The sequence below is a fragment of the Euwallacea fornicatus genome, chromosome 32 (assembly GCF_040115645.1).
Source record: "Euwallacea fornicatus isolate EFF26 chromosome 32, ASM4011564v1, whole genome shotgun sequence".
NCBI classification, from domain to species: Eukaryota; Metazoa; Arthropoda; class Insecta; order Coleoptera; family Curculionidae; genus Euwallacea; species Euwallacea fornicatus.
The window spans coordinates 2,524,607-2,546,517 of record NC_089572.1 but is presented as its reverse complement, the minus strand read 5'-3'; the positions used below and the strand labels follow the sequence as shown (position 1 = coordinate 2,546,517).

Genomic DNA, 21,911 nt, shown 5'->3' with positions numbered 1-21,911 from the left:
TAACAATTAGTAGTTATTTAAGGTTAAAATGTTGTTCATGTTTTCGTTCCGACTAACAATGACAAATTGCAAGTTATCGTAAACGAAAATTTTGCAAGAAATACAAAAGTTTTAAAATAAAGTCAGCTTGTGCCAGAGAAGAAATTAAAGTCATTCGTACAGGGGGTAACAAAAATACAAACTTTTATTTACAAATCACGCGTCATTTTTAATATTTCCACGCATTAAAAAAAGATCCCGTTCACGTTAAAACACGTTTTACGCCCATTTACGTAGTACTTAACTCTTAGTTCCAAAATTAGTAAAAATCTATAAAAGTATTCAGCAATTATTTCGAAAAAACGATATTAATTTAAAAACTTTGGCGCCCTGTAGCAGCAATACGAAGCCACATTGAATATAGGTAAGTTTGCCTAGAACGCCTTATTTTGGGTTCAGGAATTTTTGGTCAAGCATTGTACAGTTATTTCAAGGACGTCCTGTATAAATATATACAATGAATATGAAGTAATAAAATTATATAAAAAAAATTTGCAGGGAAATATGCTTTGCAATTATTTTGTTGATTACAATTGGTTATTATAGATTGAAAATGAAATTGAGCATAAATACAGAAAGCACAAAATAAGGTTTCGTTTTGAAATAACAAGGTTAATATATTAAATAAGTGGATAAAACATTACCCACTTCTGAAGAGGGCGATTGTAAAATCACGTGCAGATGCACATTGTGCCTGTTTCGTCAGTGATCTATGTTGAACTAAATTTAAGTAATAATAATTTAAATTATTTTTGACTTTGATTCGCTTTTCTGAAATATAACTATAAATTAATATGAAGAGTTTGTAAAAGTTACACCATGGCAATTTGCATGCAAAAAAACAAAACATAAAATCTCATTATTTTGCTTTACTTCTTACATGTATCTAAACCAATTATAATAACCACAAAGCAGATTTACTTGTAAATTTATATTTTGTAATTTTATTGCTTGCGTCATATTCATTGTATCTGTTTCTGCGTAAACGTTAAAAATTTCAATCTTATACATATAACAATACTCTGCATTTTTGTACAAGTGCAAAAATATATATATATCGAAGCCTCATACCCAAATTGGCAGTCAGGAGGACCTATTTATTTTCATTCCGGGTGAGAATAGAATATATGCGAACTGTAGGCAGCCTCAGTCCCGAACCGTTTCTTGCAGAAAGGACAAGGAAACCTGGACCCCTCGCATTGGTTTTTCTTATGGAAGTAAAGATGTGACTTATTTGTAAACGCCTCCCAGCAGCTGGAGCATTTGTAGGTTTTGTCATCATTAGGCATAAGGTTTGAAGATACTGTAATGTACCCCGGTTGATTTCCATTGGTCTCCACCCTCTGTACTTGTTGACTCGTAGGTGCGTAAGGCCCTTGGTACCCTCCGGCGTTTTTGATGATGTTTCCCCCTTGCGTTCTGTGTCCTTCGCCATTTTGCCTCGCCTGCCCCGGAGAAGACTTTTTCGACACCAGGCTAATGTTCGGATTATTCTGCACTAGCTTCAAAATATTGGGGTTCAGGGAGGACTTTTTCACTATGGGAGTTAGTGAGATTTCCCCCCCACTCAAGAGCGAAGGGCTAGAATTGTAGATGGGAGAAGGGGAGCGCTCGTGGCCCTCGTGGATCTCCACCATGGGTTCGAAGCTGTCCACCGGCTCCTCTTTAACCTTAAAAAGAACAAGCGTTGTCAAATATACGTATGTATGGTCATTTGAGTGTGTATCAGAAGATAGGTATTAAAAACACATATATAACGTGTCCGGATTTGTCTATTGTATCACAATTATTTTATAGAAAAATACCCAATTTTCTATATAAAAAACTTACTCTTATTTCATCCAATTGCCCGTAATTGCTCTGCTGTTGCGCTCTCTGCTGAGCCATCTGTTTCTGGCGCAACAGTTGCTGACGCTGTTGCTGCTGTTGCATCGCTGCCTTTTGTAATTGGAAATTATGCTGTTGCTGTTGTTGTAACCTTTGTTTCAGAATATTTTGCTGAGCTACCATTTGCGGACTGGGTCCTCCGTTAGACGCACCCTGCGTCTCTCCTTTGTGTATCCTCATGTGGCTGTTGCGGGAGTAGATGGTAGGGAACGGAGTACCGCAGATGTGACAAATAAAGCTCTGGGGAGGCCCAGGTAATGTTTCGTTTAGAATTTGTTTGGGGATAAAAACTTCATCCTAGGAAAGACAAAAGCTATTATGTTACATATATTTGGATTTTGATCATTACCTTATATGGGCCAATATCTCGGGCGCAATTCCTAAGAGGACGTCCAGCGTTGCTGATAATATCCCCATTAAGCTTCTTCTCAATTCCAGGCTCTTGCTTGACCTTCACCATGGGAATTTTCGGGTTGTTGACCTCAGAACCTGGTTTGTTAACTGCGTAATTGTTGTAGTCGCAATTTTTGCTGTGCGCATTGAACTCGTCTAGCTTAAAGAAGACTTTATAGCACTTCCGGCAGAAGTAGGCCTGATTCTGGGTTTTATTTAGAGGGCCAAGAAAATCCTTGGGTTCTTCCTTTATTTTGAGGCCTTGGAAGTTGGGCCGCTCTGGCAGGCTATAGCGGTTTCTTTGGTCAAACCCACCCTTTGTGATCACCGGAGGAGAGGCATAATCCTCAAGTTTAATCTTTAAAAATTTTCGTTAAAATTGTAAATTTTATTTATTTTAAATTCTCACCTCTCTGGGTTGCTCAGGCTCCCCAGGGACGATCCTTTTGACTTTATCCGGCTGTATTACTTTTGGTAGGGTGTTATTGACTTTACTGGCAGTATAAATCTTCTCCGATGTGGATTCTTTCTTCTTCTTGTGCTCCTTCACGTGCTCATCAAAGCGATGTCTCTGTTTGTTGAAGCGCATGCCGCAATATCGGCATGTATAATGACATGCGAAAGAAAAGTAGTGACTTTCAATTGCCCAATTATCCTTGAAGCAATAACGGCAGAGGGGGCAAAACCGTTTTGTTTGTCCCCCTATACGCATGCACTGGTAAAACGCTTTACGCTCTTCTTTGGTATAGTCTCCAAGATAAATACCATTCACCATGGGTTTCATGTTCACTAGCACTATTTCGTCCTTCTTGGACACCTCCATCGTTTTCTCGGTGTCTTCAACCAAAAGAGCTGAGTCCCCTGAGACTTTTGGGTCCTGTTCCTCGTTATCTTCATCATCTTCTTCTTCGTCTTCCTCATCCTCTTCAGGTTCAGATCTATTTACAAGGTAATTAACAAAAAAAAAACGTTTAAAAAATATACAAATTAATCCTTACCCATTTTCGTCAAAGAATGTTAACCATTTGTTGCGAATTTTGGAATGAAGTCTATTATTAGACCAAGGCTGAGGATTGTCTATCTTCTCTTCCATATCCACTTCCATATGTAATGGTTCATGTAGGGCTAGAAGATTGACATTCTGAAATACTTCATTGCAAGTTTTGCAACGGCAGACAGTGGATTTCTTCTCAAATGTGGTTCCCTCGAATTCAGGAATATTTTGCTTGTTGATCCAATACAAAACGATGTTCTGGAGAGTCAGAGGTTCATAGCTGCATCAACAACATGGACATTAAAAATTTTTTTATAGGTTATTTTATTTACCTAAAGTCTGGCGCCTCACTAAACATCTCCTGGCACTTGATTTTAATCCTCTCGATTCTCTCTAATTCAGCCTTTTTCTCTTCCTCCAGTTTTTCTTTGGTTTCCTCATCTGTTTCGCTGGTGTCAGCACTTGAACTGCTCTCGGAGGAATCCTCCTCATCTTCGTCAGCAGATTTTTGTTTGGCAAGTTCTTTGTTGATTTCATCTTGAATCTCTTTAGAAGATTGATCAACTTTCCGTCGTTTAGCAGGCTGTTCGTCGGAATCTGCTTCAGATTCTGCATCACTCATTGCTCCGCCTTCTCCATACTGAGAGATATCGTCACCTGAAATTTTCAAATATATCCTAAGAAATTGGTAATAAAGAAATTGTATAAATTAAAAGCGAGAAGTTAAAAATGGGCCCAAAGCATAAATGAATACTCTGAGGCATGCACTGATTACCTGCCCCAGGTAGATCAGTTAAACTGCTACACAAGGAGTCCTCTAGTTCATGGTAAAGGGGTCGATTTTTCCTCCTTCGGAGCGATTTCTCAGACTCCCCTATAGAAAAAGTGTTAATTGCATGCCTTTGATGCATCCCCGGATTTTGTTATCTTTACCAGAAGAATAATGCGAGTGGACGTACAATAAACATAAATTGATAAAATTTACTATAACCCACCGGTAGAAATTCTATTTCTTTTCAATGACTCCCTGATAATCTCATGGAGATCAGGCCCCAGTTCCACTTCCCCGTTGACGGTGGAGGCGTCTAGAATGGAACTCTTGCAATTGGCGCAAAGGATAGTCAGATCTTCAGTAGAGGTAGCTTGGTCTTTCAGTTCCTCCTCTTCCTCCTCCTCTTCATCTCCATTATCAACCAACTGAAATAGAATTAATCTTATTAGCAAGTTCTTATTAAGATAGTTAAACATTTGAAACAGCTTGAAATTGTAATTCACTCTAATTTTGTGCTCATTTGAGGGAAGTAGTTTGGGGAATCTTCATTTTCGGACACTCTCAAAACTGCAGATTATAGATATTTAGGTAACTATGTTCCATAAACTAAAAGAAGTACCTACTTCTTACACCTATAATAACTTCATTTAAGGCGATTCCATCTGCAAACTTTTAGATATCAAGAGTCATAGTTGCAAAATAGCAACAGGTAAATAGCCCTCTCCCTATTCGCCGTAATACATTCATTATATTTGAATAATCAAGTTTCAATAGATTCACATTTTAGGTTGTTGTTTACTCAAATAAACCATCCCGAATCAAAATGCTTCGAAAATAGTTTCAAATACCTTGGTACCCCATAATCTCTGCAGTCTGCCTCTCGATCCCAATTATACTCTAAACCCTCATTTGAGGATCAACAATCTTGGAAATTTAGATTGAGGTTGAACTGGCAACGATGGTAAATTCTTCTAAATTTCTATAACTAGGCAACACGCACTGGCCACCCAGAAAGAGGATACGAAACTAGATTACCTCTGTCCTTGTCTTAAACACGCCTTGCGTATATGAGCATCGCATTCTAGCGCGGAATTCAACTGACTCTTGCAAATATTAATTATCTTACAGTTGTTTCCGAAATTCTTAAATGGCGGTTCACAGCGTCAAATCTCTTGAGTTTTTAATGATAACACCGTCTATCTCATGCCATAAAACCGAGAAGTACAAAGTATACTCAAGAAGTTTTTCTACATATTCTGGATAAGAAAAACTTACGAATTGCGTTAATGATGCAGTTATTTCCTACGAACAAAAATTACACTCGCCCAGCTTAATGGATTTCAGACTATGTCATAAGCGAACACGATTTATTGGTAACCATATTGAAATAAGAATTGCTTGGCCGATTGTAGTTTCCCACAGTTGAATATTTTCCCGTGCGTTTACCAAATTTTCATGCGGAAATGTCCTATACAACATGCGGGTTGATAAACTGCATTCGTATAAAGTTTGTCAAGGACTTCATACGAAGTGAAAATTAGGGAATTCCAATAATTAAGGAGTTTATTTCTGGAGTTACAAAAATGACAAAACCGAATGTCCCATGTTTTTATCAATGTCACGTTCGTCATTTGTTTGCAGCCATGTTGGAAATTGTGAATTTCAGGGTGGTTAAAACTTCCTCCATTGATTAAAAATTAATCACAAAAATGGTGTCATTCTCAACTGAGGTGTTACCAAATAGGAAAAATTAGACAATGTCTGACTTCACCTCACAGCTAATAAGTTGATATTATAGTCAAGAAGACATTTTTCTTATAATGAATTATGCTAATATAATTTTTGGACATTTCTATAGAAAAATTCGTTATTTTGAGAAGCAAGTGCAGACAAGTTCTCAGTTTCTGTCAGTTTCCGTGAGGACTGGAGAACTAAGATAACCAATATATATATTTACATGGAAATTAAGTTATCAATAGGCATTAACGAATTTTATTTGAAAGTGTTATTTATGACTCAAATCATGTGGGTTTCAAAAATGTTTTTGAAAAAGTTTAGTAGAAAACAGTTTGTGGAAATATGCAGCCATCTAGAAATGTAAGAGTGGTGGAAATATCTATTTAAGGCATGCACACAGTAGGCTCATAATATTTTCTGACTGTGAAATTTGATAAATATGAAAAAATTGACATGTCCTCACCTTGCTGCCTGTGCACCCCAAAAACAGCAACACATTCTTGTCAGTGGTGTCTCCCTCCGTCTTTAATTGCTGGACATACTTTTCCTGAGTCTTTCGACTTGATTTCTTTAAACTGCTAATAATTTGCAAGTTCAGGACGCATTTTTCGCATACTTGTTTTGACAGAGGATCTGTTTTGTAGAGCTGCAATATTAAAACTAGATAATGATGAAGTTATTAATTTGAGGTTTTGTTACTCACCACTATAGGGAGGTTCTCCTTAATAAGGCCAATTAATTGGTATCCTTCAGGGTTGTCCTCAAAGATATTGAACATTTTCTCACAGATATTATCGCAAAGGCGACATGGTTCAAGTTCCCTTTCTTGTGAAAGACTTTCGGATTCATCCATGGGTTCCTCTTGAATTTTGTTGTTTGTTTCAAACATTTCCTCTCCACTGTGACTTTCCTCTTCATGAGTTTCCTTGTTCGTTTCAGACAACTCCTCTCCATTGGACACAATTTCCCCGTTGGACACCACTTCCTCACTGGATATCATTTCATTATTAATTTCTCTTTCAATATTCTCCTCCATTTTGTGAGGTTAAATAAGCTTCAAGAATTGAAAGTTTGTGTTAAAAAGCGCCGTTAAAGTTAAAAGCCGGCACCCCGGGGCTCCTCGCGCAGCACTCCGCGTCAAATTATCCAGTCCGCCATGTTCGTTTCCTTCCTTCGGCGACGGGCAGTGGCGCACGCCCCAGCTCTTTAATTATTCAAATTTCAACTTGAGCGGCAAATTAACTTCCTCACTTTTCACCAACCAATACACGATGAATGCGCACCGTTATCACCACTCGTTAATCACGACCAGCAAACATAATCACCTCAAGTGCTAGTTGAACACTCGCAGTTTCCTAAACGCAGAAGGTTACCGCAGCTGCTACGGGTTCAACACGAGTGGTACCATCGGGCCAACTGGAAGTTTGAGAACTGAGAAGGAAAACGTAGTGATCAATACGGTGTTCCACGGCGCATGCATACGAGCAGCGTTGGATCCCCTTTTCGAGGAAAAGGAGGTCTCAGCAACGAATTGCTTGCTGTAGGAGGGAGGGATACGGACTCTCGCAAACCGTACAACAACGAGTTTTGGTCTGCCTTGCTGAGCTCTCTCTATCGATCGTAGCACACTGCAAATACAAAGCACTAGGCAGTGAGGATCGGGGCGGCTGACCTTTTTGATAAGCACCTACTCGATTCTCTTGGGTCGCCGGCCGTTTGCCAAATGGCAATGGCGGCGCTTTATTATCGGGCTCTCCGCTTTGTGGCATTGTCCTGGATGTTTAAACCGAGTAATTCCGTCCGGCAGATATAAATTGAAGATGTTTTGAATAACTTCTGTCAAGCCAAAGCTCCCTGGAGGGGACCCCATTAGCGGGGAGACGCCTTCAATGGGGGTTGATTACCGGTAATTGGAACGTAATAAGTATGGCTCTATGACCGGGCAATAATGGAAACGCTGGAGTTAAAGCATTTTGGTTCGTTTGACGATTTGGTACCGTCGCAAGACCCAAATTAGTTGAAGCCCATGACTGATGAAATTTAGATCAAAGATTTTACGGAATTCTACTAAAAATAAATCTACGAAATAACACCTCAAACATATCTTTCGGCACGAAAACTTATTGCTTCCAAAAATCCTGGAAATGCACCAGGTGAATCTCTTCCTAACCAAAGGTTAAGGGACATGAAAATTTTCTAGAAACCCTCCTCAAGCGAAGGTAAAGTTCACCTCCCCCCTCCATTTCGTCGCACATTTTTTGAGATCTAATAATCTACTAAATTAATACTGACGCAGGCCTAACAACCTTCGTGTCAAGGTTTTTCGGTGAGGCCCGTTCTCAATAATAACTTTCTCTCCTTTATTTACATAAAACATGTTTTAAAGTATGACTTTTTATCCCTTGGCCATAATACAAATGTTTTACTGCCTAGGCATTAAAAAGATTTTGGATCCATCTAATGAACGAGAAAAACCGAAATAAAAAAGCATCTTAATCGGTACCAATTGGAAAATAAATCTACTATCGTCAGGGAAAACGCAAATTTGCCGGATTGGTCTCCTTTATTGTCGAGTCGAAGATGAGCATCGTATTTAACTCAATTAAAAAAGGGGCTGCAGCAATAAGTTTGCCATTTTCTTTTATTGTAACTATTCTCTATTAATACCTATTCTATCTATCAATAACTATCTTTAACTATTCTCTAATAATCTGGACTCTCTCTAAATTGTCGGAACTCTCTTATAATGTCGATCCAAGACGATCCAGGCTCAGGACTCTTGAGAATTTTAGTTTTATTAAATGAATTACTTTTCGCGCGTTCTTTGTAAGGTCAGTCATGCATAATATCAATATTCTAGAAAAAGCTCGAATATTCCAGATCAAATCTGTCACAGCTACTTTTTGACTTTCGAAAAGTTCCGGATACTATTTTTTGACGCACCTGGTATGCGTATATACCTGCATCAAAATTGGCAATCATTCGTGTACGAATTATTCTAGTTGGGATCTGTCCAGGTTAATTCGAAATGAAGAAAGTGTCTGTTCATTTTGATTTGTCTTACTTCCAAAAACTGAAGCAGATTTCCCAACGAGTGAGTATGGATTGTTTCGAAAAGTCTCGAAAACTCTTGTATAGATGGATCTCGAGTACCTCAAAAAATTTCGACGTTGTTGTCAACTCGGCTCACGCTTTTTAAAAATTCTAGAAAGTTTTCGATCAAGACCAAGATATGAACAAGGCATAAGTTCAAAGTAGAAAAAAAGTTAAATTGGTATGCGTTACTTCAACAAGTGCAATAATAGCAACGAGTTTTATCATTACTACTATGTGACAACGTGGCATTGCTGTTTTGCCACTATAGAATGCTCAAGATATTTGACATCCCTGTCAAGTCATATATACGCAGTGTAGCCAAATGTTGAAAATTGCTGTTGTTAAATTCCTCTTCCACGAAAATTCCACATAGATTTATGACGTAAAAATCTGTACCATTTATTTCACAGTGTGCTCGTTGTTGCCAAGTATTGATAATTGACTTCAAGAAAGTTCTTTCATACGTCAGGGTTTCCCCGGATAAGTGCTCACTCTGCTGATCCAACATTAGTGACGACAGGAACCTTTCGAAATGGTTTTTAATTCGTTTAATTTTCTTGAAATTTACGCAATAAATAGTTTAAAGCGAACTATTTACTTATGGTTTGGTACCCTTTTAAAGGCCTTTTTGACACATTCCAGAATTTTCCCAATCTCAGAGTCTGGATCTTGATCGTTTGGTTGTACTCTATCTCAGCAGCCTCTCATTAACTTAAAGTTGTGTCAAGGTTGTAATGGTTCTTAACCACCTGACAGGATATGACGCTACCAAAGATTACCGCACCACACAAAACAGCAGTAATGCTGTTTCTGCAGTTCAGCATTATCCAAGCGGATATCTCGGCTGCATGCCAAACCAACTCGAGCTAATTAAAGCTTTCGCATTGTTTCACCATCATCGTCATCGCGGGTTCCACCCGTTGGTCGCCATGTTGGCGTCACGTAGGCTCGTAGACAAGGATGTGAGATGCTGTCCTGGGTCCAAGACAAAGACGGTTGCTATTTCGATCTGGCGCTGACACTCCAAGAGACAGAGAGAAAATTTCATGTTTTCGAGCTGCAGTGCGGCCGCTTTTGCATGACGACGACGAAACCGGGTAGAGAGAGGTGGATCTACTTTCCATGGAAGGTCGTCGAAGCCCACTTTAGTTCGATCGCCCGTTGTTCTCTAGCACAGCGGCGTGCCGAAGCTGATGCTTTCGTGGATTCACGCTAAAATTAGCTCTGTAGAGATTATTGACTTTGGCCAGAAGCACTTGGTCATTTTATTACGCATCAACTAAAAACAATACCCGATGGGTTCGGTCAGGTAGAAGATTTTATAGGTAGTGCATGTCTACCAACAAAGATGTTGGTGAACCGAAAACTGAAACTCATCTGATTAATTTACTGAAATTCATCTGACTGACTCGCTGAAATTCATCCAAATGTAGATTCTTCAAAGTTACTTTAGCTTTTTAGGAGATTCCTGAACGGCTGAGTCCAGTTTACCTCAAAATAACAAAAATCCCTGTTGTACTGCATATTGCTCGAACGTTCTAGATCAGGTCAATCCGTGTTGCTTCGCGAAAGATCGTAATCACGTCGCCTCAAGCTTTTTCTAATGCAGTTGAATAACATTCTCAAATACTTCTGATAACTGTTAGTTCAAGCTAGTTCAAGATTGTGGAAAACTCCTGCTTAGAATGGTCTGGGTTCTTCAAAGGTGAGGATAGTTCATACTTAGTTCGGTCCAAGTCGCTTGAAAATTGTAGAAAGTTCCTGTTCAAATTGGTGTGAGTTTGCTCAAAATTGTCGAACCGATTTCGTGTTAGAATGACGTAGAATAACGTAGAATGACGCCCTTTGGAGAATGCCGAATAACCCATGGATAAGGGTCTTCTTGAAGGTTTTTGATTGAGTCGCTTTAGATTAAATTCCTCAAAAATTCCTTTTCGGATCAGTCTCCGAAGTTTCTAATTGGCATGCTAATCAGCAAGGTCAGTTCGGAACTGCGAAAATTTTGTGTTTAATTGGGGTTTCCTTGAACTTCATCAACGACTTAATAAAATTGTTTTAAAATTCGTCGCGAGCGAGAGCTCAGCTCTACTTGAGTTCGATGAGGTAATTTTTATAATTGCATGGGCCGAGGTCCTAGGAAAAAGGGTTTTTTCTTAGCAAAATTGAAACATTTAATGTCTACCGACAAAGACATGGGTGGAAATAAATTTGGGACCGAAAAGACCATTTTGAATTTGGACGAAATTTGAACGATCGTACAGGAAATTCATCATATAGTCCACATACTCTTCAATCTCGAAAGCGGAGAAATGTAAATGACTCTATTGCATGGCAAAGAATTCCAACATAAACATCTGCATCGTGTCTGAAAGACGTTCGCCTGCTCCCCTACGACAATGTGAGTTCGAATGGGGGCCCTTCTCTCGTCCCTTTTTATCTGCGATCTTCTCATCGTCGGAAAGGAAGGAGAAAGCTTCATCTTGGAAGCTTTATCCGTCGGTTCGTTTTTAGCCAAAGGCCTTTGCGACCCTTCCCTCGCATTGGCGCACCCGATTGATGCTCCAACCAGTGCTGTAGCACAGGGGGTTTCGAGTGCAGCTCTGCCGCGTAAGCTAAGTAATATTAATCAGTCTGGCACTGGCAATGAATAAAATCGGCTGATGGAAGGCTTAAATGTCTTGCTTTGACCTCGATGTTAAACGGATCAACTGCTGTTAGATTGCGGAGTGTGGTTTTGGTTGGTTGGAAGCTCGCCTGGCTACATCACAGCGTCGTTGAACTTTGCATTGTCTGTAAATGGAAACCTCGTTTAGCTGGTTTTCGTGTAGAAATCCGAAGTAAGGCTGCGTGACGCAAGAAACGCTCGAGATGGCAACAGAGCTCAGTTGCTGCAGCCTGAAAAGTTTGTATGCGGGAAAGGGACGGAAACTTTGTGGAATCACGCCAAGACTTGTAGGGCACTAGTATCGATTTTCTGCTGGGGCTTCAAACTGAAAGCCACACCACCCCTCAACGGGGGTTGAAGCGGACGTAACAAGGGTAAAGGGTCGTTTGGGCCCTGACTGAAACCTGCCTTCAACCGCCCATTACGCATTTGTACGAGAAACTCTCTTGGCATTTTATTCGGCTTTAACTTGTCGCACAATGGAATTCTTCGGATAGCTATCGCAGAATGGAGATAAAGGCATACATAAACTGTTATTCCATCATACTATTATAACATACCACATTACAAGCTTCATTTACTAATTACTAAAAGTAATTCAGATGATTGGTCGATTCTCTGGAATGAGTCCTTCTAGGGCCTTGTTGCCAAGCGTTTCTCACAAACCATTTTTTCTCTCATTTAGTCTCATTTCAACCAATTTTAATAATGCGTTTTCCAGGCGAACGTTGGTTGGATTCATGCTTATGTATTTTATTATTCAAATTAATCCAGATTAATTATGTTCTTCCTTGGTTTAAATAGGCTTGGATACGGTCGGAATTGAATGAAATGATAAATTCGTGTTCGAAGCGGTCTGGGTTAATTCAGAATTCTCGAATATTGGAAATGCATCAAGCTCACGTTAAAATTCGGTAAAATTATCGTTTAAGTGAGCCGGAGTTATTACAGGAATCGTTTCATTTCCGGAATACAGGGTGTCGAAGTTCAAAAAGACGTTATTATTATTTTTCAAACGATCAGGCCAATGTAAATAACATTTTCTCGGTTAAATAACAAATATTGTGGTGTGGCTTTTGGATATATTTGAGATTCTCCAAGAAATTTGAGGGCGTATTTACGAAGCAAGTATGCCGCATAGGCACGGATCAGATCGGTTTCGCTTAGTTTTTTTTTTAAGTTCTGACTAAGCTAATACAGGTTACTTGAAATCTAAAGATATCTTCTGAAGCATTCATCAGTGTGGCCTAGATTACTTCAATATTTTGGATAGGTCTTGACCGAGTAAATCCGTAGATGATGTTCGGGAGGGTACCATCGAACATATATTTCTTATAGAAAGTTCATTCAGTCGCGGCACTTTGATCTAGTTTGATCAGGACAACATCGATAAAACCAGAAAAAGCTAGGTGTATCCACAATTCCGTCGCTTATTTTGGCTCGGTCTTATCATCCAACGGTACGTTGAAGTAAACAAGTGCGAGAAAGTAAATGTATCGCAATTCATTCACTGTTTTGGATGCTGCTACGAGCACTTGAGCTATCAAGGACGTATTCCGGTGTTTAGCCAAGTAACTTTTCTACGGTAAATATATGTTCAGTGGTGGAACTGTGTAACTAACTATGCTATGTGTATCCATAGATATTGATTATTACGAGGTGATATTGGGGAGTTTGTAGACGTATCCCTACCATCATTATTACATACGAAAACTGATCTCCTTTGACGAGATTAATGTTCTTATCGTACATAAGCTAACAACAGTGTACTTCAAGTCATCTTTGAGCCATTTTACGATTATAATTTTTCCGCCCTTGAGCTGATAGTTTTGCGTTAATGGACCCTATTTTGTGTTTTGATGTTGCAGGACGAAGTGCAACCCCGAAAAACCAACTTTTGCAACCTCCTGGAGAATATTAATCTCGGCTAGATGCTAGATTTAGTCTTGCAACGAGGCACATCCAAAAGGTATTTTCTTTTCCACCCTTTAGTTTTCGTTAAGCGGACCGCAATTTTACAACTTTTTAACGCATTTACGAGCTTTCCATTCTCTATCATCCAATCACAATTTTGAAGGATTATCGTGCTGTCTGAAAGAACCCAGTCGTGTAAAATCTCGACAAGCAACTCAACCGGACAAAGCAGTTGTACGTCGTGTTTCGAGGCATCAGCAACAGACAAGCTGCAATGTAATTCAATATCTCCAAAGCCAAAGCGAGTGGGTTTCTAAATATCGCCACAACCGTCCAAATCACTCATGTCGCTCCACGTCTCATTCCACTGATAACCGTGCTGGGCGACCGCTTTGGATGTACTCCCCAACTGTTAAGACATGTGAGGGTCTGACGGCAGTTGCGGCTACATTCGATATCAGAATGTGAAGTGATGTAGAGGGGCGGAGCCGGGGCGGCGGTAACGCTCTGAGCGCCGGCCGCTTGGGAACAGCCTGAACGGGGAACGACGCAAAGATAGAAAAGGACGACACGACTTTGCAAAGGAATGCTCGGCTTGGTTCTAGAGATTAGCAGTAAAAGGAGACGGATGGCACTCAAGGGCATCTGACGACGTTGGTTTCGAGTTAAAAATAGACAATGGGTATGAGTCGCAGAGCTGAAGAATGGCAGCTGTGGGAAGTAGGGCTATATGAATAACTGTTATGGGAGTCATAGCACTAATGAGGTCTGCTTGTTACACCTAAAACTCAATTTACCCCAAGAAAATGCAATCTGAGTCAACGGAGGAATCATCCGTGTTCAAGTAGGAGTAGACGTCTAAGGACTGGAAAGTTCTCAAAAGTTATTCCAATTAGAAAATCATACGTGATAATCCGGTGATAACTCCCTCAATTTCCTGAAAGAAAACTTACTAAATGTGTCGCCACCTGTGAGCTATCGTCCCAATATGCGCTGAAGCAACGTTTAGGATTAGGAGTTGCTGAAAGGTCCGTTCACCATTCCGTCTAGAAAAGGTACAAATTGCTCATATTTTAATACTGGCGCCACCTATACATGTAGACTCGAGCATGATTCCATTATTATTCATTATACGAATTCTGAAACTGCTTGTTCGCCATTCTATCCAGAAAATAGCCTTTAAAGTTAGAATTTCCATTCTATAACAATCAAATATCAAACTTGCTTGACTTGCCTGTAGAAAAAAATTTAAAATAAAAAACAACAGTCACAAAACATTTTATTTATTGTAATCAATTCACAACCTTAAATCATAACATCACATCGAAAACATCTGGTAAGAATACTTACTGCATCCCCCCTTTTCCAAGTTAAATTCCTTACGAATGGTGGGATAAAAATTTATTAAGTTAATATTTTCCAGATTGGACGTTGTACTTGATCTTGCCCTGGTCGTCGATGCTGGAAGAACTAGAAGCGAAAGCCCCATTGGGGCCTGCAGCTTGGCCGGAAACGTGCACCCCGCTACCCTGAGCCTCGCCGAACCTCGAAAACAAGATGGGACTGAAAGAAGGTAAGATTCGAATTGAAAAGATAGCATTAAAAAAGTTTCCTAGTGTCGAGAGGTATGTTAATATTTGCATACAATGTAAGGTTATTTTGACGCTTTGAGGTAACAAAATGGCGAGTTAATTTGACCAATTTATTCTTGTTAAACGTGTCTGAAAATTAATTACTGTACGTGTTAAAGTTACCGCAGATTTTAATCGCAGGCGGTGGATAATATTATGAATTTTTCTCAGGAATTTTCATCATTCTAAATACGTGTTATTTTGTTACCCTTGATATCCGGCTTGTTGCCCCGAACCTAATCCGCCATAACTTCGACCAGAAGACGAGCTCCCAGTTCCAAATCCTACGCCGTCACTGGAACCCGCCCGTGCGAACGATTGTACAGCTTCTGAAATAATTTTTAACACAATTAATACAAATTTGTTATTTCCATATTTAAACATTACCGGGAATGTTGTTCAAGAAGCTCTGTACTTGCCCAATAATGTCTTCATGGTTTGCGCCTGTAACGTTAAAAAATTCGAATCACGCAAACGCTTGAAATTTTAATCAGAAACTGTATATATGGGCGTTATTTATTGTAAAGTTAAGTCGCGTTTAAAGTGCATTTTTAGACCATTCCGTTATAGGACTTTGAACTCTTTAAACAAAAAATTGACCAACCACTTCCAGCGGAAGCCTGACTGCCAGCAGTAGCGTATCCTCCTCCTCTTTTAATTCGGTGGTGCAGGGGGCTGTTGAAGACCCACGCCAGGTCCCTTTTGCTCCTAATCGAAACCGGGTCTGTTCTGTGGCCGAATTGGTCGATGAAATAGTACAATTTCGGGACGTACTCACCAGCACCTGGAGAGCAACATTACGTCGGTTTCATTGCTCGAAACTTATAAATATAAACGGGAATTCCCATGAGGATATATAAAAATTCAAATTTATGTAACTCATTAGCGCGTTTAGAGTGATTTCCATGTTGGTGCTTACATATTCAAATTTAAATATTTCTCAATGATGTCAAGGTTAAAACTTACCACGAGCGTTATTGGTAAAGCCCAGAAGGGCCACCAGCACTATCGCCAATTTGAGGAGGATCATGATGTTGATACGATTAAAACTAAGAGTGGTTCACACGCTGACCGGTTTGTTATTGCTAATTCAAATTGAAAGCGGAACCGAATAAGCGATGATCAAAGTTTGCGGTGCTATTTTACGCGTTTGAAAAGAAGTATCATTCCCCCCTCCTTCATTGGGAATCGGGGACAACAAAAAAAAGGAAGGAATTACCGCGGTTTTGCTGTTTGTTCTACTGCGTTACGGCGCATCGACATAATCCGAACACGTATTTGAGTTAAAAATTACGGGAAAGCCGTAAGAGCTCTGTAAATATACGCGTAATATGTTCATCAATTAAGAAGAATTTTGTTTGTGATGGTGCAAACAGTTAAAAATATTTTTTGTGCCATCAACAGCTATATACATAATTTAGATAAAAAAAAACATTTACGGAAGGCCCTTTCTTCTTGGAAACTCCGAATGGTCTGGGATAATCAGGCAGTTACCGAACAATAAGTTCATGAGCCAAAACGGCGCTATACAATATGTATTTTCAAATTTTAAGTTCGCATTTGCGCGAAATTACCCAGCAAAATGTACTATTTTGTAACTTTTACAATGATAGCCATCTGGCCGAATTGATTCCCGCGACAGTAACTCCTTCGCTTCCTCAAAATGCCTCTTAAAAACAGCAACCTGGCGCCGTCATCACGTTTTAACAAGGGTACAGCTCTATTTAGTTTTTTGTCACAGGAAACCGTTCTTTTAAGCAATGCAAAGGGATGTGAGAGGGCCATCGTGATGAAACTTCTCCCGATATCGCGACCAATGTATTAAGCTTATAAAAAGCCTTCAAAATTGTAATAAACGATATTATGTCCAGATCTTCTATTCTAATTCAGTACGAGTTCTCCTCACCGCCGTCAAATCATACGAACGTGTGAATAACTTGTGAACCAGAAGCAATTTTCTTTCTCACCTGCTTAATTTCGCTTTTTATTAAGACTGTTAGACCGGTGACACAGAGCTCATTTTCAGGTAAATGCACAAAAGTAAATGCTATAAATGCCAATTTATTCACATGGATATGGATTATGAATGAATATAATACAATGCCATATTAAAAAATTAAGCAGCAAAAACACAAAAAAACATTAGTTATTCCTTCAAACTAGTCCTCAAATACTGCACAAACAAATCTGCAATTTTGTTCACGTCTGGGGTGTGCATTTTCGAGTATGTAATATACTGTCTCCTCAACATCATAAGGTGCTGCACACTCACCTCAGGAGGCAAATCTATGACTTCACTACATCCAGAGACTTGCACTTCCCCCGTAACGCCGTCATGTTTCGCTTCAATGAGCCTGTCGGTAATGCTTTTAGTAATTCGGTCCAAGTCATAGAGGAAGTTGGTGGAACTCAGTGGGGGGTTTTGTGTTGACTGGTTGGGCTTAGGAGGAGCCTTTTTGAAGAGGCTGGAGTAGATTTGCGAGAAATCTAAATCGGTCTGTGGGTAAATTGTGAATAAGGGGCTGTCCCACCGGTTTTTTCCGTCAGGGTCTTCATATCTAACGGAGATTTATGTTTTGTTTACGAGAGCCAAATAAATCATTACCTACCGCATTACTAAAGCAGCGAAGGTCTCTTTGCAATATTTCTCTTCCTCATTTTCCCTTGACTCATTAAATCCCCAGGCCTGGTCTCTATTGATCTCAGTGTGTACTGTGCATTGAGTGTTTTTGTTGGCCTTGGTACCACAGAATAACTCATACCGGTATCCCTTAATGTAATTGAGGGCGTCCAGTATTACGACATTTGAGGAGGTAATCAGTCGCAGCATCTCACTTTTGAGGAGGCCCCGAATGTGCTTCTCTTTATTCGAGTCCGCATAAAAGGAGTTCTTTTCGAAGCCAGCTTTGCGTATTTGCGTGTATTCGCTGATAACGTGGACTCCTTTTCCCTGCTCTTCAAAGAATTGTTTCAGCTGCAGGGCTCTGGTGGTTTTACCGCTACTGGGAACTCCGGTAACTACTATGAGAGGCATCTGGACGCTTCAAGTAAATGGAAATGTTTGTTATTGTGTCAAATTTTGAGGTTATGTGGTGAATGGAAATGACAGTTTAATTAAATTGAAATTTATTTACTGTGAGATTTAATTTAAGATCGAGTTAAACGGGAATTAAAGTGGCTTTTATGGTAGTCTTGGCTCACTTATTATCTTTCTTTGATCGAAATATTTCAGTCTTAATGGGATATGTGCATAGTTTTTTTAAGCATTTCTACACGCAAAACATAATGATCACCAAAATCATTCCTGATAAAAACCACATACCAAAGTTTTCGAACGTTGAAGTGCACAATTTCGCAAAAATAACACACCTAACCAACTTTATTATTCATTTTATATTAACAATAATTCATTACGCTTACATATTATCAAATCAAATGGAGAGAAAAATACAAGAATCAATGGGCCTATTGTTTTTTATCCGCGCTGTTGATCTTCTTGGCGATGGCGTCCAACAGTCCGACCAATCTATCCAGTGACTCTTTGGTATCCGGGAATTCCATCTTTCTGATGGCTGAAATGGCGCTGCTCAGATTCAGTTTGATCGAACTGAGTACGACCACGTTGCATTCAATTTCGGGCGATAGCCACAGATCGCTCAGTTCGAAGCAGATGTAAAGGATCTGGTTGCAGATTTTCGGGTCCTTGCACCACTGGTTGTTCTTGGTGTAGGCATAGTAGGACCTTTGGTAGCGCTGTACTTTCAGGGTGGCAGTGGGCGCAAGTTTGGCGTAAAGTTCCCAGACGGCGCCTTCCCCCGAATAGATGGACACCACTCGACCTAAAAACAAATCTATTTCCAAAACAATATTTGAAAAACAAGTTTTGTGGCTCACCAAGCAACTCTCGTGTTTTTTGTAAAAACCTCGCAGCCGGCAATCCCTCGCAGTCAATTGTGTCATCGCTGACGTCACAGACAAGTTCTCCAAGCACTTGGACATTCAGATATTTCTCCTTTATATCCAGTAGACGGTGATAGGAGCGTATAACATCGGCGTACATAGAGATATCCGAGCTAACTACCAGAAAGTTCTCCCAAACCTTCCAGTTTTCGAAATTGCACTTTAGAGCCTCCTGCAAAGCCTGATAGGCGCTGCGTTTGTTGCCTATTTTCAAATAAGCTTGCGCAAGGTTGTTCCAGGCCTCAAAGCCATCGGGCTCTAGCGTAGTATATCGCTTATAAGCCGTGGCTGCAACTTGCCAGTTCTCAGTTTGATGAGCCGCATACCTGAAAAATCCCCATCACACAACTACCCCCTTTATTTCGGAAAACTTACCCTAATCTGAACCAAACGGTGGCTTGCAACGGATTAATAGAAACACTTTTCTCAAAGTGAGGAATGCAGTCTGCGTATTTTTTCCTGTTGTACAAGAAGTTACCCCAGTGGCGCTGCACGCGGTGGCTGCGCCTTTTAGACAGTTCCCACGCGTTCTCGTAGCAGGAAATGTCATCAGTGGCGTCACCAAGCAAACACCACAACTTAATAGTCGGTTTTTTCTCCAACTGCTGTGCAATCACGTCCGCAGCTTTGTAGCGCATCTTGAGGATGGTATAGCATACGATCACCTCCTCCCACAGCTGTAGCTTCAGGTAGAGATCCAAGGCGTTCTTTGGCAAACCAATGTTGAGCAAGAGGTTTGCATATTGGACTGTGACTTTCCACATTGCAGGAAGGCCAGTGGCAAATACGTCATTGAAACGGTCAAAAGCCTCTGGTTGTTCTTTGGTGAACGCCCCCAGAACTTCTTCGCACTGTCTCAAAGCTCGTTCTATAGTTCTGCGGTTCTTGGATTCGGCCTTAGACCTGACAAATCATCATTTACAGTTGCTGGATAAAAAAAAAGTACAAAAACTTACCTCAAACATAATGCGACAACTCGAACGCAAAACGTATTTTGCTGCGCTAGTATCAGTTCAACAAAAGGAAGAAGCTCTTCATTTCGGAGTTCATCTTCAGGTTTTGCTATGAGCATTTCCTGCACTATGGTGAGAAACAGCTTTTGGGCTAAATTTGGCAACACCAAATTTTCATTGATGTTACTGGAAAAAGCGACGTTGTCGAGACGTACTTCATCATTTAGAGGAAGGTTTTTGGGCAACACAGCATCATCTGTAGTTAAGATTGTGTCAATTTCATGGGGAAAATCTGTTGCTTGGCTGTTTTCAGGACCATCATCAGATTTTTTTTCTTCTACAAGGTAATTTATAAGCTAAAACAATTTAATAATTGCCACCCATTATTATTACCATCATTTAAGTTGACTTTCAAAGCTAACTGTGAAATTTCCTTCTCCTGATGCTTGGTTCTTTTCCCTAGCACTCCTACATAATCATACTTTACATTAAGCGACTCAGTGGCGGAATTTATGTGGTCTCTGGCCTTGGACACGTGACGAAATAACAAATAAAGCTGAGCTACTTCAATATCTAGTGCCACCTTTATTGTCTCTGTACACCTATCAATCAAATTTCCTGCCCACAAGAAGCAAACATGACTTACCTTTAAGATTAAAATTAACCTGCAACAACTTATATAGTCGATCTGCATCAGACAGAAGTGAAGGACTCAATTCATCCAAGATCTGCTGGTGTAGGTACAGAGCTCGCCAGTACCACCAAATATTCACTATACTGTTGACTATGCACCACTCAAAAATGATTTTGGCAGTAACCAGTAGTTGAGGGAACTCAGTTTTGCCATATATTTCCTCGTTGTTGTAGCCAAGCATTTTGGCAAAATCATGTGTTTGAAATGTGTTGGATTTTAAGAAGTTCACCACTTTTTCGCAAGGGTGGGGCCCCGTGAAATTGGTTTGGGTGAAAGTGATCAGGCAGGACATGCCGAACTAAATTAAGGAATTGAGAATGTTGATAATTTTAGTATTGAAGTTTTGCAAGCATTAGTTGGTTGCAGATCAGTTGTCTAATTTTATGATGAATTTATTATAAGTAGTGCTTTGCCATGTAATTTGACATAAATTCAGCCTGAAATTCAGTAAAATGTCTTCTTTTTAATATTACACCTGTTGTTTCTAAGGGGCAATTCCTTATTATCAAAGCTAACATAATTATTCTGGCGTTGCCATTCAGTAACATCAAAATTCATGAACTGTAAATTATTTTACTAATAAATTGCAGACTCAATTGCACTGAAGGACTGTGATCAGTTTATCCTTTTCAATGGTTATTAATTTTGCCAACAGAAATCAACTTCTATAAATACTTTTATTTTCACTACGTTACTTCTATGGAAAGGTAAAGTTACTAATAATTGATTCTTCACCACTCAAAGTAGCCTTAAAGATAGATAGCTTACCTTGAAAATTTGAGCTCGTTCCTCATCATTTTTTGAATTGAGTTTAGTCTTTAGGTTCGTAATATCATACTGATCCTCCAGAAATATATTCCAGGTCTCCTCGTCCAGGACCAAATTCTCTAGGTCTTCAAAGGACTGTCTCAAGGCCTCTCGTGCAGAATCCCGCTCATTTTCGCCGACTGGCTTGGGCACCAACAGGTACTCTTGAAGCAGAGCAGTTATCTCGTCCATTGTGTCGCAACAAGGGGGAATTATTTGCTAAAATGCCAGTTCATTGCCCTAAAAATGAAGAGGAAAAATCGTCTTTTTGGCAGTGCCTTTTTCTGAAATAAAATCTCAAAATTTCTCATGAATACGAAAGAAGCAATGGTTTGAGGTTACGAGTAATGACGTATGTCATGCCAATTA

The 21,911-nt window shown here is 39.7% G+C and overlaps 4 protein-coding genes and 1 long non-coding RNA gene across 6 annotated transcripts; 1 reads left to right on the top strand and 4 right to left on the bottom strand.

The window, feature by feature from the left end:
* Positions 1-888: 888 nt before the first annotated feature.
* LOC136348258 (uncharacterized) lies at positions 889-7,449 on the bottom strand. Of its 2 annotated transcripts, XM_066298955.1 has the most exons (10): positions 6,526-7,449; positions 6,286-6,468; positions 4,309-4,510; positions 4,089-4,187; positions 3,646-3,970; positions 3,318-3,593; positions 2,729-3,257; positions 2,276-2,677; positions 1,870-2,223; positions 889-1,709 (listed from the first exon to the last, which is right to left on the bottom strand). In XM_066298955.1, exons 1-10 carry the CDS (start codon positions 6,856-6,858, stop codon positions 1,143-1,145), a joined length of 3,270 nt encoding a protein of 1,089 aa, XP_066155052.1. In that variant the 5' UTR covers positions 6,859-7,449; the 3' UTR covers positions 889-1,142. The 2 variants fall into 2 exon arrangements, with proteins under 2 accessions (XP_066155052.1, XP_066155053.1); XM_066298956.1 differs by lacking the exon at positions 4,089-4,187 and having other exon boundaries at positions 6,526-7,448.
* Positions 7,450-13,104: 5,655 nt separating this feature from the next.
* Positions 13,105-14,827, top strand: LOC136348384 (uncharacterized). The gene is made up of 3 exons (XR_010733653.1): positions 13,105-13,168; positions 13,452-13,552; positions 13,661-14,827. It is a non-coding gene; the product is annotated as an uncharacterized lncRNA (long non-coding RNA).
* hui (hase und igel) lies at positions 14,765-16,287 on the bottom strand. The gene is made up of 5 exons (XM_066299170.1): positions 16,095-16,287; positions 15,733-15,912; positions 15,516-15,572; positions 15,337-15,457; positions 14,765-15,060 (listed from the first exon to the last, which is right to left on the bottom strand). Exons 1-5 carry the CDS (start codon positions 16,156-16,158, stop codon positions 14,907-14,909), a joined length of 576 nt encoding a protein of 191 aa, XP_066155267.1. The 5' UTR covers positions 16,159-16,287; the 3' UTR covers positions 14,765-14,906.
* Positions 16,288-17,173: 886 nt separating this feature from the next.
* LOC136348382 (protein KTI12 homolog) lies at positions 17,174-18,247 on the bottom strand. Its single transcript, XM_066299169.1, has 2 exons — positions 17,738-18,247; positions 17,174-17,686 (listed from the first exon to the last, which is right to left on the bottom strand). The coding sequence occupies exons 1-2, from the start codon at positions 18,160-18,162 to the stop codon at positions 17,275-17,277; spliced, it is 837 nt and encodes a 278-aa protein (XP_066155266.1). The 5' UTR covers positions 18,163-18,247; the 3' UTR covers positions 17,174-17,274.
* A 256-nt stretch (positions 18,248-18,503) lies between these two features.
* On the bottom strand, positions 18,504-21,902 carry LOC136348381 (tetratricopeptide repeat protein 27). Its single transcript, XM_066299168.1, has 7 exons — positions 21,504-21,902; positions 20,688-21,033; positions 20,435-20,635; positions 20,045-20,378; positions 19,464-19,991; positions 19,023-19,414; positions 18,504-18,967 (listed from the first exon to the last, which is right to left on the bottom strand). Exons 1-7 carry the CDS (start codon positions 21,732-21,734, stop codon positions 18,594-18,596), a joined length of 2,406 nt encoding a protein of 801 aa, XP_066155265.1. The 5' UTR covers positions 21,735-21,902; the 3' UTR covers positions 18,504-18,593.
* Between the last annotated feature and the right edge of the window lie 9 nt (positions 21,903-21,911).